We start from the raw sequence: 15,000 nt of genomic DNA, 5'->3' as shown, positions 1-15,000 counted from the left end.
GTGGCTGTTTTGGGGACAAGGTCAGAGAGGATAGACTGAGATGGTGTGGACATGTACAGAGGAGAGAAATGGTAATATTGGTAGAAGGATGTTGGAGATGAAGCTGCAAGGTAAAAGGGTCAAAAGGAAGGTCAAAGAAGAGATATATGGATGTGTTAAAAGAGGACATGAAGTTAATTGGTGCTAAAGTGGAGGATGCTGATAGAGTTAGGTGGAAACAGATGATTCGCTGTGGCGACCTAACGGGAACAGCTGAAAGTAGAAGACGACGTTGTTCAGATAGTGGTACATGACATTCTGTCATGATGAATGTCATGTTTTCAGACTCATTATAGTTTCCATCAAAGTATTTTAGCTGGATTTTGGAAAGGAAGATGTTTAACACACTAAACACATCAGACTGTTCTGCAGTTTAATCTACATGGCCCGGTGCCCTTCAGCTTTCCATCCAGCTTCCGAGCTAAAGAATTAATTGAGTGGTCTGGCAGCTGATATGATGTGATATACATCCAGATGCAGACCAGCAGCTGGATCCTGTTGGATATGACTGCCTCTTCTCCGGCTTTTAAACCAACATGCTGCCCATAGAGGAGAAAAACTGCCCACAAAACTAACACCACATTAATAATCAATAATAATAAGAAGAATAAAAGGCTTAATAAAGGTATAGTTTCTGTACATTACCGGTGTCGGTTCTGATTTTTGCTTCAATAGGAGCCAAAAAATGAGACTCAATACAGCACATAATAATCAAAGTAGTGGTTTATTTCAGCAGGTCAGGGTTTAACAGCAGCGCTGCTCGGTCTGAGTGCCATGCAGGCAGCATCGCATATCATCAGCTGTGCCTCAGATCACAATATCTGACTCAAGACATGAGCTGTGTTCAGCCTAATGTAAAGGACACACTCGTACATCGCATTATAACACTGAGGAATAAATAAAACCGTTCTGTAGATGACAATAAAATGCTTGTGACATACACAACAGAGCTGACGCTAATTTAAACAGCAGTCCTTGCCAACAAGCTGCATGGGGTTTAATATTCTGATCACTACATCTTCATTATCTGGCAAATGACACCAGACCATCTCAAAATCCAATCGGGTGCAGAGACAAAGCTCTGGTTTAAAGAAGATCTGTTAGATGTGTGAAAAAGTGAAAGAAATCATAAGTGCACATCCAGTTTGTTAAATAATCCTGATTTCGCCTGAGCTTTGCCACCAGCTGTTATTTTTTTACACATTTTAACTTTTTTGGAATTTTTTTTAGTTGATACGTCTTTATTTTTATCATAACATGGAATGACAAAGAATCTTCACATTATTCAGAGGGTTTTAAGGCCCACCATCTTCAGATAAAAGGCTTTAAATTAAATAAAATTAATAAAGGCTTTGGAAAAAACATTAATTATAAATAGAAAAAGAAAAAAAACCCATATACAAATTGTTTAATACTTCATTTCTTTTTTCCATTTCGTCTAAAAGTTGAGGTGTTAGTGTTTCCCACAGTTCTTTATTTACATGTAGGTGTTTGGGGTCCGATCATGTTTTGATGAGACCTTCCAGGAAGTCTTTCTCCACCATCTCCTCGATGTCGTGTCTGGCTCGGCTCCAGAACATTTTCTGGCTCTCGTGTTTGCTGTTTTTCGAGGCGTTCGGAGCGTCACTGGGTGGGGAGCTGTTGTGGAATGATGTGGATCTGATGCCTGATTTGCTGCTGAACACCTGACTGAGCACGGTGAAGAAGGGCAGAAGCTGCTCGATGCTACGGATCCCGAACAGTGTCAGAGTCAAGCGCCCAGGCTCCCACGCTAACGTCCGACTCGAGACGTCCTCTTCGGCGCTTTTCTGATAAATACAAAACAGTGTTACACCACATATCCCGCTGTAGTGACAAATGAATTGACCTTTATTACTGGTCCAAGCACTGCAGATACTTTGTAGGAAGCTTATTTATTTTTAAGTATTCCTTCCAAAACTGAAAAACAAATTAGAATTTAGTGACCGGACAATGCTCAGCTTCTCTGGGAAGCAGCACTAAAATCTTTCATATGGTGTCTTGAATGGACTGTGTAAGTATAAGACTCTATAAGTTAATTCTTATTCTCTGTGTTAAATTTTAACATCCTGCTAACATTTCTGTGTTCAAGCTGAGAAAAATGACATGGGCAGAAACTGTCCAGTAGACTTTCTGCTTGTTCCCCAGTGATCGCTGCTTGTGCTGAATACTGTATAATACACTGACATGTGGGTTTTATGATCAACAGAACTAATGAGTCGAAAGAAAGTACTGAATTACAGATGAACGGTTACGTGGCTATTTTACAGTTTGACGCTTTGCTTTAATGCTTCAGTGTGATGTTTATTCTCTGTACCTTCGCTCTTTTCCTCAGCAGCTTTGCCAGTCGCACTACGTAAGGTTTAAACTCTCTCTGGTGTGTCCCCTGTCTGCGCACCTCCAGACCGGAATCATCCGAGGACTCGGGGATGAATGCCCAGCGATACCTGTAGCACCGACACACCACAGAATGTCAGCGTTAAAGGAATACTTCAGTGCTGAAGAGCTGCCCTTAGACTTCCATTAGAAAGGCGTACACAAGCTTTATGCTCGTGTTGGTATTCTGTTTGAAACGTTATTGCGCCTAGATATGAGACACAGTTAAATCTCTTATTCGGCATTTAGACAGGCGTGTTTACAGGTAACTTCCTGTTCTGAACATTTACTTCCTGTAGGGAGGAAAACACACACATTTGGAACTGTGGGAGACTCTCAGACGGCAGAGTGAGCGCCAGATCCAGCAGCTTGCAGGCAGACAGATAGAGGTTGAGCCAGCGCTGGCTGTTGTAGGACGTTGAAAATCCGTTTCCTCCAGAGTACGTGGTCTCCAGTCCTGCAACCGAGGGACCCGATGTCCTGCAGAGAAAAACCGAAATACTCAGAAAATACAGAAATACAACAGAACCTTGTACACGGTGTACATGCTGAGACATCTGCCCCCTCACGCACAAAGCTTTTACTGACCTACTGTAGGACTGTAGTGTGTGTGTGTGTGTGTGTGTGTGTATACCTGGTGATATCCTCGTCTGCAGTGAGCTCCTGCTCCATCAGTAAAAACACCTGAACCTGAGAGGAAAAGAAAAACTTGTTAAAATGGATAATAATAATAATAAAAAGAATAATAAAAAGAATACAAATATTTGTACGCGTGTGTGTGTGAGTGTGTGTGTGAGAGAGTGTGTGAGTGTGTGTGTGTGTGAGTGAGTGAGAGTATATGAGTGTGTGTGTGAGTGAGTGAGAGTATATGAGTGTGTGTGTGTGTATGTATATGTGTGTATATACCAGCTCAGTGATCATGGTAGGCCACAGGGAGGTGAGGTGTTGAGGAGACATTCGCAGGAGCAGAACTCTAAAGAACAGGAAGACCTGGGCATGCAGGATCGGTACCTGAGGGAGACGCAGACTCTCCACCAACCGCTCTGATACACACACACGCATGCACAAAAAATGCATTATATTTTCTGTATGGCTGTGTGTAATGAATGATTTATATCATACACCTCATGTGTTAATTATCTCTTAATCACTATGTCACAGTGTGTGTGTGTGTGATGTGTGTATGTGTGTGTGTAGGTGTGTGTACCCTGTATATCTGGGAGGTATTTCTGATATTGGTCCACCTCACTGCTGTAGATGGTGAAGGCGAGACGTTTTAGCAGCATGGCTCTCTGCTCCAGCTCTGCGTCGCGATTAGTAAAGAGATTCAGAGAGCTGTTCTGAGCTACAGCTACACGTGCTGAGAACACAGGAAGTGAGGAGGAGGAAGTGTTGTGATTACACAAAGTGTTAAACAATAAAAAAAAAGGTCTATTTTTAAAAAGAGTAAAACTAACAAAGCACTTCAGAAAATCTCTGGATGTGAATTAGAGTCAACGTAGTGGAGTTTAATCTGGTTTCAGGATGCATGAGATTCTTTACAGTATATTGTGTAGTCTGTAACTGTCGGTGTGTGTGTGTGCGCGTGTGTGAGAGACAGTGTTTGTGTTTGTGAGACTGTGTGTGAGACAGCGTGTGTGTGTGTGTGAGACATTGTGTGTGTGTGTGTGTGTGAGACAGTGTGTGTGTGTGTGTGTGTGTGAGACAGTGTGTGTGTGAGAGACAGTGTGTGTGTGTGTGTGTGAGAGACAGTGTGTGTGTGTGTGTGTGCGCGTGTGTGAGACAGTGTGTGTGTGCGCGTGAGACAGTGCGTGTGTGAGAGACAGTGTGTGTGTGTGAGAGACAGTGTGTGTGTGTGTGTGTGTGTGAGAGACAGTGTGTGTGTGTGTGTGTGTGAGAGACAGTGTGTGTGTGTGTGTGTGTGAGAGACAGTGTGTGTGTGTGTGTGTGTGTGTGTGTGAGAGACAGTGTGTGTGTGTGTGTGAGAGACAGTGTGTGTGAATAAATTCTGTGTTAGAAATAAACACTTACTCATCAGATCTCTGAAAGTAGTCTTATCATGGGTCATCAGGTGGTCTATGATTGCTCTCCAGCTGAAACACACACACACACACACACACACACACACACACACACACACACACACACACGTCACTAAGGCTTCATACACTGAAATAATCATACTGAATATTATAATTGTGTATATTATATTAAATACATGCAGCAGGTTCTTGTTTTAAATGATAAATAAGGCCAGTCACTCACTAGCTCACACAAGACGCATCCATCTGGAAGAAGGTGTGATCCATGAACAGGTCGAAGGCTTCTTTCTTCCACGCTCGCCGTGTGTACTGATACCCACTAAGACTGCTCAGGAGCTGAATACATGCCCGGTAACTCGGAGCGTTGTGTGCACTGCAACAGGAGAAAAACACAGAAGAGGAAACCTAAATCCCAGCATCAGGAACATCACCACCACGGTGCAGGGAACATCATCATGTAGTATATCATCACCGTGGAGAACATCACTACCACGGAGACCATCACTACCACAGAGAACATCACTACCACAGAGAACATCACTAACACAGAGAACATCACTACCACAGAGACCATCACTACCACAGAGAACATCACTACCACAGAGTACATCACTACCACAGAGACCATAAACACTACAGAGAACATCACTACCACAGAGAACATCACTAACACAGAGAACATCACTACCACAGAGAACATCACTACCACAGAGTACATCACTACCACAGAGTACATCACTACCACAGAGAACATCACTAACACAGAGACCATAAACACTACAGAGAACATCACTACCACAGAGAACATCACTACCACAGAGTACATCACTACCACAGAGAACATCACTACCACAGAGAACATCACTACCACAGAGAACATCACTACCACAGAGTACATCACTACCACAGAGAACATCACTACCACAGAGTACATCACTACCACAGAGTACATCACTACCACAGAGAACATCACTAACACAGAGACCATAAACACTACAGAGAACATCACTACCACAGAGAACATCACTACCACAGAGAACATCACTAACACAGAGAACATCACTAACACAGAGAACATCACTACCACAGAGACCATAAACACTACAGAGTACATCACTACCACAGAGAACATCACTACCACAGAGAACATCACTACCACAGAGAACATCACTACCACAGAGAACATCACTACCACAGAGAACATCACTACCACAGAGAACATCACTACCACAGAGTACATCACTACCACAGAGAACATCACTACCACAGAGTACATCACTACCACAGAGTACATCACTACCACAGAGAACATCACTAACACAGAGACCATAAACACTACAGAGAACATCACTACCACAGAGAACATCACTACCACAGAGAACATCACTACCACAGAGAACATCACTAACACAGAGAACATCACTACCACAGAGACCATAAACACTACAGAGTACATCACTACCACAGAGAACATCACTACCACAGAGTACATCACTACCACAGAGAACATCACTACCACAGAGAACATCACTACCACAGAGAACATCACTACCACAGAGAACATCACTACCACAGAGAACATCACTACCACAGAGTACATCACTACCACAGAGTACATCACTACCACAGAGAACATCACTAACACAGAGACCATAAACACTACAGAGAACATCACTACCACAGAGAACATCACTACCACAGAGAACATCACTACCACAGAGAACATCACTACCACAGAGAACATCACTACCACAGAGAACATCACTACCACAGAGAACATCACTACCACAGAGAACATCACTACCACAGAGAACATCACTACCACAGAGAACATCACTACCACAGAGAACATCACTACCACAGAGACCATAAACACTACAGAGTACATCACTACCACAGAGAACATCACTACCACAGAGTACATCACTACCACAGAGAACATCACTACCACAGAGAACATCACTACCACAGAGACCATCACTACCACAGAGACCATAAACACTACAGAGAACATCACTAACACAGAGAACATCACTAACACAGAGAACATCACTAACACAGAGAACATCACTAACACAGAGAACATCACTAACACAGAGAACATCACTAACACAGAGAACATCACTAACACAGAGAACATCACTAACACAGAGAACATCACTAACACAGAGAACATCACTAACACAGAGAACATCACTAACACAGAGAACATCACTAACACAGAGTACATCACTACCACAGAGACCATAAACACTACAGAGAACATCACTACCACAGAGAACATCACTAGCACAGAGAACATCACTAGCACAGAGAACATCAGTATCGGAGTTTGTGTGTGTATACCTGTGGTTGCGTAAATATGGCACAACATAGTGCATGATGTTGACCAGCAGGGGGATCACTCTCTCCTTCTCATCACTGTAGAAAACCATGTCCAGCAGGTGAGCCAACACCTGCATGGGCACATGAACACACACCCACACACAATTAATCACACAGACTACACATACACACATGTATGTGTGTGTGTGTGTGTGTGACATGCTGAGTTTACCTCTGCTAGCAGTGTGAGGGCGTGAACACTGTAGACTGAGGGAGTAAAACTGGACGCCTCAATCACTGTGAACATTAGATCTGAAACACACGTTAAACTGTAATTATAATGCTCATGCTATAACACACACTCTCTCTCTCTCTCTCTCGCTCACTCACTCACCCTCTACATCTGAATCCAGCCCTGCTCCATCCACTACAATCTGAGGAGATGGTTTCACCTCCAGGTTCCTCCTCAACCACGTTGTTTGTTCCAGAGAAGAACCTGCGATCGTCCCGATGGCCTCCACAATCTTATGGGTCACGTCCTGTTAACAAAAAGCCATCAGGATTTCTATTCTGTGTAAAATATCATCATTTACTGTAAACTGTCATCATCTGGTGTTTCTGATCAACACCACCAGCCTCTTCCCTCTCTCAGTGCAGAATATTTCTATTTGGTTTAGCTGTTGTTCTTCAAGAGCTGACACATTTCTGTAAAGTGGACGTTTCGGTCACCTGCAGCTCACGCTGGTCCTTCTTACTCTCCAGAGTCGGATTCTTCAGGATAAATTCATTCAGAACGCTAAAATATTCAACACAAAGACAGTGAACAGAGCAAAGTTACAGCAACATACAAATAACTGAACATCTGTTAAACCTGAGATAAAGAATGTGTGTGTTACCCGAGGATGAGGAACTGCCCCGGAGCAGGAAGGCCGAGCTGAACTGCGTCTTTCAGCAGCGAGAGCAGTGAGGGCCAACTGTCGACTAAATTACACACCGGAATCCTGCAGAACATCATCACTAATCGTTATTATTACTAATTATACATTGTTTACCGAGTCACAGACAAGTTTTTTCTGTTTTATCTGACTCACCTCTGTACATACGCATAGAAAAACTGTAGCATGCAGACTTCAAGAGAAAGATGTTTCTAGAAAGAGAAAAAAACAGTGAGGGAGGACAAAGAAAGAAAGATAAAATGGAGACAAAAAAAAAAAATCCTTTTTACACTAATTAAAGTTTTGGCTGTTTAAATCCGAACAGCTCAGAGACAATAATTAAAACACAAACAATTCTATATATTGATGTTGGTTATTGTTTATTATTTTGTTTCTTTTTATTTGCTTCCAAAACTTCACAGCAACCCTGGGTTGGGAAAAAGGTGCTGTATATATTAAACGATATGAATGATTATTATTAGAATGCGGACCTTCTCCTTGCCGATGGCTGGTGGCTGTTTGAGAACCTCCTTCACTGTTTGCATGACGGTTTCAGTGCGCATGGCATTAACACTCCTCACCAAATCCACCAGGAGGAGCTGTTCATCACTCGCTGCTGGAATTACCTACGCACATGATATAAAATGCAGAAACTCACACGTGCATCTCCTTTTACACACTGTAAATGATTTATCTCTGGAGTTGATGTGCACCTTGTTCCTTGCAGGAGTCTTGTTCTGTTTTCTTTCGTTCCAGACGTAAGCAATGGCAGCCATGAAGTGAGCTCCGTGGTTCATCGAGATTGGGCCGAGGAGTTCGAGGATTTGCTGACGGAGATTCTGTAGAAAGAAAAGTCCAATAATAATAATAATAATAATAATAATAAATATTTTTCTTGCATTTATTCTCCAGACTTTTATTAAATTGTGTGAATGTAAACATCAACATCAACATCAAACCCTTCATACTTCAAATTGCATTCATTAAAAAATAAATAAATATTGCTGGCTTCCAGTAAGTCTGTCTGAGGTGTGGGTCTTCTCACCTTAGTGGACCCCAGGTTGATGTTGGAGCTGCAGGTTGCGCCACTGGGTCGCTCTGAGCTGTCAGCCAGGTAAAGTGCACTCCAAAGCAACGTGACCGAGGACATGATGGTGTGAAGGATCGACAGGATGCCTGAGCGTGCTTCAGCCAGGTGCTTCTGATCCACACTCACCTGGAGCTGTGTGGGACAACACACACACACACACACACACACACACACAAAGAATGAAAAGCCATCACTTCACATGTACAGTCCTCAAAATAGAAATAAGTGAGTTTGCAGTAAAACAGCACTCCCACCTGGTGGTACTGAGAGGATGAGTCGAGCAGGCAGTAATGGATGATGGCCGTGACTCCCTCCAGCACAGTGAGGATCAGATCAGGAGGAATACACAGCGCCATCCATTGGGGCCTGAAAAGAAACACTCTATAATTTATTTTGCTGAATAGCTTGTGGCCCCTAACCTGCAGTACCTACAGTGGTGCTAGGGGACATACCTGGTGTCTGTGATTCCAGTCTCATAGCGGTACTGCTGGATCAGGTGGTCTAGGTTCCTGCAGAGCTGTATTGTCACTGAAGCAACCACGCGACGCAGAACCCGACCCATGTAGGGCAGCGTGGCCGTGACAAGGCCAATCCACTGCGGGTGCATCTTACATGTGTGGTGCTGGTGAAGTGCCCGTATCACAGCACATAAAAACATACCCTGTGCTGTAATTGGTTGCCCATGCAGGTATTGCAGTGATGCCATTGGCTGTTGAGGATTCACATGCTCCACTTCTCCAGCCAGAATTTCAAAGCCACCACAACCAGCCCCAGCTCCACCAACAGTTCCTGAGTTCCCTGTTCCTGGTACCACCTCTCCACTTTCATCTCCAGGTACCAGAACATGATGCTCGAGTACAATGAGGCTCTGAAGCAGACGAAGAAGTTGAGACTGTACACCACTGCACCCATCCAGCTGGTCCTCGGACAAGTTGATGACACTATCCTCGGATAGTCCCTCCTCGACAACGGGCATATTGGTTCCACGCATGTGCTGCTCATGCCACTTCTGAGCACTAAATATGGACGAGAGCAGACAGTGCAGTGCCACCTTCTGCACCTTGCACTTGGAAAGAACATCACTGATGAAGCTGGCGAACCCTTTAGCCGAGCCGCCCGTCACCTTGGCAAGCTCGCTGAAGAGCAGTGTCAGGACTTCGACGCTGGCCAGCTGCATGGCACGGTTCCCTGCCAGATCCTGTGGAGCTGCTGGAATGTGTGATGAATAATAGCTCCTCAAGAAGTAGAGGCACAGGGAGATGATGATCTCCAGGTACATGGCGCTGCGAAAGGGATGTGAATGTGAATCCTGGGGAATGGGACAATAAAAATCTTTACCCATGACGGAAACGCGATGTCTGGCTAGAAGGTTCTGAAGAAGCGAGAGCTGAGGTGTGTAGGTGTTGTTGATGCTGGTGGTTGAGATAGCACTCACAAAGCCAGCAGGAGCTGTGCGTAACATGGCAGCTATGGCAGAAAGAGCATGAAGAGTCCGAGTGGAATCGTAGATCTGCAGATACAGCAGGATGTGCTGGTAAAGGGGGTGAATGTTAAAACGAGTAAGACAAGAAGAAGACCTGGACAAGCCTAGGAGTCCACTAGCACCGCCACTAGGAGATCCGATATCACTTTCAATTTCTGAAACCTCGCCTTCGCCACAGCTGTACCAATTCTCCAAGTCCAAGCTGTCACCAAAGAATATACTGGGGGGGCGATTCTTATCTGCCTGGTTTGACTTTCGATGTTCCTCCTCTTTCTTCTTGTTCTTCTTCACCTTAGGCTTGGCTCCAGGAGATTTGTCAGTAAGACGCTCCATGATTTTACCTTTTAGACTAAGCTGTGTGCTGCTGTGGCTGCGTTTTCGGGACCGAGGGTCATCTGGGTGAAAGCTTAGCTCTGGCGTACCATTTCCACTACTATCTGGAAGCGTGACAATGGAAGGTGATGAACTGTGTCTTGTTATTCCTTCGTGAGGTTCATCACATGATGAAGGAACTGTGAGAAATTCCAGTGTGCCTCCAGCCACCAATTCGGGAAGTGTTCGGAGGTGGTTACCTGAAAAGGGGACCATGTTGACCTGAGGTTCAACAGATGCTTCTGAGGTGTTGGAGCTGTCTGAGTCAGTGTGAGTCCAAACTTCTGGAGGTGAAGGTGTCTCAACTGAACTGTCTTCCAACATTTGCACCACCCTGTCCACCAGATCAGCAAGAATCACAGAAACCGCCATGTTTATGGACTCGTCCTGTAATTCTGCCTCTTGTGTTGCCTGATCACATGTGTTACCACTTCCTTCCTGCTCGCTCAAGCTGCCATTATCTACAGTGGAGGACTGGGAGCCAGTTGACTCTGAGCTCAGTGGCTCCTCCTGCTGGTCTGGGGCTTGATATTCACCACAAAGATGTACATTTTCAAAGCTAAGGCTCATAAGCGACAGACTGTCACTTAAAGGGTTCACCGTTAAGCTGAAGGGCTCCATATCATCCAGAGGAAGGTCTTGTCTCTTTAGGTTTTCCTGAGACATACAATAATCTGTAGGACAAAAAAAAAAAAAAGAGCTTGGAAAAATTGTCAGAAAAGCACTGGGAAAATACTAGATTGTCCCTAGATCTGAATAAAACAACAAAACCACTCACAATCAGAGCAGCCTGTGTCTTCCAAGCATCCAGCTCCATGTGGCTCTGGTCTCAGTCCTGGTGCTGAAGGGTTGGGAAAGGCCCAGGTCCAGTGGCGCTGAGACTGAACACGCTGGATGGACACACGGTGTGTTTTTGGATGCAGCAGCAGCAGAAGAAGCGGCTCGAGAACTCTTGCGATGTCATGTCTCTGGAGCACTTGATTGAGCCATGCCCGTCCCACAGCACTCGCAGAATCGTCCCAAAAACTCAGACTGTCCAACATGATGAAGAGAGACCTGCAGGTGGTCCGACATGATGGAATTAAGCTCCGAGTGAAGGTTTTAAGTTCACATCACCACCTAGTCTACAGAGTGACTCCCTCACATGCTCACTATTCTCCTTATCAGTATGTAATTTATTGATAAATGATAAACTCTTATATCCACAACATTTCCTGAAGGTTTTATCTCACCTGTCAAAGGTGCGGCTAAAAGGAGAAGACTTGGTGACATTCAGGTCTCGGGTTAGATGCCACAAGACCGAGAATTTCACATGAGCCTCCAAACGGATCCTCTGAAAGGTTGAAAACAGATGGCTGTTTAGGAAGTGAGGCAAACAAGTAAACAGATCTGTTCCATGCATACTGAGATGATATTTTTATGCATATTAAAGAGTCTCACCTTGTCTCTGTGATTGAGCTGGTTAGAGATGACGTCCTCACAGATGCCGGATGAGGGAACGAGGTTGTGCAGCTGATAGAAAAGTTCCACACTGCGCTGATGATGCTGAGGAGTCGCTTCACCCAACTGATCCCACAACAACACTGCCACGCTCTACAACCAAGCCGAGAGAGAGAGAGAGAGAGAGAGAGAGAGAGAGAGAGAGAGAGAGAGAGAGTGAGAAAGAGAGAATAATGAACACTGGCTATTTCAAAATGACAGTTGAAGACCTACTTATTTAACACTTCAACTATCACTTTCTTCCCTGTTTGTTGCATTTATGTTTATAAAATAAATAAATAAAAACAAAAATAAAAACAAAAAACTTTGAACAATGTAAATGTAAGTTTTATATCTAAAAGCACCGACAGTGGCCTAATGGCTTCAATTGGTTTTTATTAGTTCCTTCACGTTGGTTTAAGATTTTGTTCTAAATTACAAAACAAGCAAGCAAACATCATCATCATTAACTTTCCCCCCATTAATATTTAATTGTCTTAATGTCAGATTTCTTCCTTTTGGGATTTTCATGGTGTGTGTGTGTGTGTGTGTTGTGGACATATGCAGACTATACACTTTACAGAGATTTATCCTCAATGGCATGGTTTCTCTCAGTTACACTTTACCAATCTGTACCAGAATCCAATTCAGACATTAAGGATAAATCCGTACGTTAACTCTGACCCAACAGAATATGACTCAGCAGAAAGAAGAGAAAAAAACAGTTGGGAACGATGGCCTGAGACACGTGTCCTGTGATGTCCTCATCAAAGTCGATGGTGCATGGTGATGGAGCTCCATGCTAACAAGAACATCCTGTGTGGCTGTAGCTGGTACAGGCTCTGTTCACCAACAGCTGGCATCCTCCAGAGAAGTACAAGCACGGGGTCACCGATCATTCCTCTTAAATAATGCAGCTTGAACTAGGTGTCTGGACTATTTGTCTGGAGAACTGCGCTGGCACCTGTTTTTTTGCTCACTTCTACTTCTACAGGTTTTTGAGGCAGCAGGCCTTCCAGTTTATATTGAACCACCTCAAGAATACGGCGCGCGTTTCCGAACAACTCTCTCAGATCGGAACTGAGGCAATAGATATTAAGATACAGAGAATGAAAAGCTAAAAAAAAGGCAATAAGAAGTTTGTAAGAAAAGGGTCTGAGGGAATAAGATAGAAACAGAAAAAAATAATTACAGAATCTGAAAAATTACAGATGGATAGATAGATAAATAGATATAGAGAGAGAGAGAGAGAGCAAAAAGAGCAGTTATTTAGAGAAATTGTGAAAGAGAGATCACCTTGAAGAAGTCTGTTTTTTCAGCGATGTTCTTTAACATCCCCTGCGTGAGCGGTGGCCTGATCACCACGGCAACACGACCCTGACTCGGGCTCATCGGCTGGGAGGAGTCGGCCACACCCACCCTTTCTGCTGTCACCATGGCGACAGACTGAGTCAAACCGACTAGGTCCATGAGGAGTGAGATGGCAATGGCGCGGACGCTGAAGTCCAGCTTGGAGAAGCAGGCGTTCATCAAAGAATCCAGCCAACGGGGAGGCGGAGTCTCACCTCCACTGTCTGACATCATCATAATCCTCATTGTTATTGATTTATAAGTGATTATACAGTATACAGTAATTAGTAATAATAAACAATTTCATAAATAAAGCAGTTAAAAAAGAAAAGCAAAAATAACTGTATATAATAATGCTTAAATAAGAGAGTAAGTTTAAAAGGTGCTCAAACCTTCGTGCTCATCTCTGCTAGGAGAATTGAGGTTTCCCTCGGCGACATACACGGGGAAACTGGAACACTCCAGGAAGAGCTGACATGCAGCAGTAAAGGCAGACACACACTCCTTCTGATCAAATACACACAGCTTGTCTGGCAACTCCGCCTCCTCCGGGTTAGCCCCACCCCCTGTGTGACCCGGGGCAATGTAGAGCTCCACCAGTCTGCACAGGAAGTGCTGGAAGTGCTCGAGGCAGTGCTGCATTACAGGGGCACCCTGAAATTGAGAGGCTGCAGCAGAACCGGCATGTTGTCTCGGACTGGACCAGGGAGGGGCGTGGTCATAAGGCTCCGCCCCCTCGTACTGAACAAAATCTGTGAAGCTGCTCTCAGGAGAACGAACGAGTGAAGGACTTTCTCTATCCTCAAACACATCCTCACTGACTGGAACATCCAGAGAAGATGGGGCGGCCTGAGAAAGAGAGAGAGTGAGAGAGAGAGAGAGAGATAGAGCATGTGCGTGAGAGAGAGAGTTATAAAACAATAACATAAGGTAAGATAATAGCAAAAAGCTGTGTTTCTGTGTGAGTAAAATATCTAACATCCCAACAGTGTGTGTACTGACCTGCCGTGTTTCCTGTTCTCGGGTGGAGCCACTGGATGGGAGGATGATTGGGGAGACGAGTGGTGGCTGGACCTTGCTGAGGATTTTGGAGCAGAGACACAGACAGTGTGTGATCTCTGACAGACTGAGAGCACTGAGCTGCAGCGTGATGGCCGACACCATCCTCAGCAACAACTGGGGTAAGTGTTCTGTCTGGATCTCTATATATGTCTCCTACACACACACACACACACACACACACACACACACACAGTGTTGGGGAGGGAGAGAGTGTAAGAGAGAGTGACAGAGAAATCTGAAATGTAAGCGAGCAAGTTAAAGGAGCAGAAATGGAAAGGTGTGCTACGTCCCTGCAGTCGATCAGATGAGCTGTGATCACTCTACAAAGCAAATTATAACATTGCTAGATTAAATAAAGTTTTTTCCGGCTTAAATTACATTTTAAAAAAAAATATAGATTTTCTAAATATTATTTTTGGAGTTACTATG

The 15,000-nt window shown here is 44.2% G+C and overlaps 1 protein-coding gene across 5 annotated transcripts in view; it reads right to left on the bottom strand.

The window, feature by feature from the left end:
* Positions 1 to 744: 744 nt before the first annotated feature.
* Positions 745 to 15,000, bottom strand: part of dop1a (DOP1 leucine zipper like protein A) — a 25,056-nt gene continuing 10,800 nt past the window's right edge. For all 5 annotated transcript variants that reach the window (XM_027142866.2, XM_027142869.2, XM_047806682.1 and 2 more), the window contains 25 exons: positions 14,512 to 14,724; positions 13,902 to 14,358; positions 13,456 to 13,733; positions 12,121 to 12,273; positions 11,913 to 12,013; positions 11,459 to 11,736; positions 9,278 to 11,354; positions 9,080 to 9,191; positions 8,781 to 8,957; positions 8,449 to 8,574; positions 8,227 to 8,361; positions 7,892 to 7,947; positions 7,697 to 7,801; positions 7,530 to 7,596; positions 7,195 to 7,339; positions 7,033 to 7,112; positions 6,822 to 6,931; positions 4,699 to 4,848; positions 4,465 to 4,526; positions 3,641 to 3,793; positions 3,340 to 3,476; positions 3,068 to 3,123; positions 2,749 to 2,913; positions 2,375 to 2,504; positions 745 to 1,847 (listed from right to left, as the gene is read on the bottom strand). In XM_027142866.2, the coding sequence (XP_026998667.2) occupies positions 1,542 to 1,847; positions 2,375 to 2,504; positions 2,749 to 2,913; positions 3,068 to 3,123; positions 3,340 to 3,476; positions 3,641 to 3,793; positions 4,465 to 4,526; positions 4,699 to 4,848; positions 6,822 to 6,931; positions 7,033 to 7,112; positions 7,195 to 7,339; positions 7,530 to 7,596; positions 7,697 to 7,801; positions 7,892 to 7,947; positions 8,227 to 8,361; positions 8,449 to 8,574; positions 8,781 to 8,957; positions 9,080 to 9,191; positions 9,278 to 11,354; positions 11,459 to 11,736; positions 11,913 to 12,013; positions 12,121 to 12,273; positions 13,456 to 13,733; positions 13,902 to 14,358; positions 14,512 to 14,724 (5,829 nt within the window). In that variant the 3' untranslated portion in view covers positions 745 to 1,541. The remainder of the gene's footprint in view (positions 1,848 to 2,374; positions 2,505 to 2,748; positions 2,914 to 3,067; positions 3,124 to 3,339; positions 3,477 to 3,640; positions 3,794 to 4,464; positions 4,527 to 4,698; positions 4,849 to 6,821; positions 6,932 to 7,032; positions 7,113 to 7,194; positions 7,340 to 7,529; positions 7,597 to 7,696; positions 7,802 to 7,891; positions 7,948 to 8,226; positions 8,362 to 8,448; positions 8,575 to 8,780; positions 8,958 to 9,079; positions 9,192 to 9,277; positions 11,355 to 11,458; positions 11,737 to 11,912; positions 12,014 to 12,120; positions 12,274 to 13,455; positions 13,734 to 13,901; positions 14,359 to 14,511; positions 14,725 to 15,000) is intronic.

This window comes from Tachysurus fulvidraco, chromosome 22 (assembly GCF_022655615.1).
Source record: "Tachysurus fulvidraco isolate hzauxx_2018 chromosome 22, HZAU_PFXX_2.0, whole genome shotgun sequence".
Taxonomy (NCBI): Eukaryota; Metazoa; Chordata; class Actinopteri; order Siluriformes; family Bagridae; genus Tachysurus; species Tachysurus fulvidraco.
This window is presented reverse-complemented; position numbering and strand designations above follow the sequence as displayed.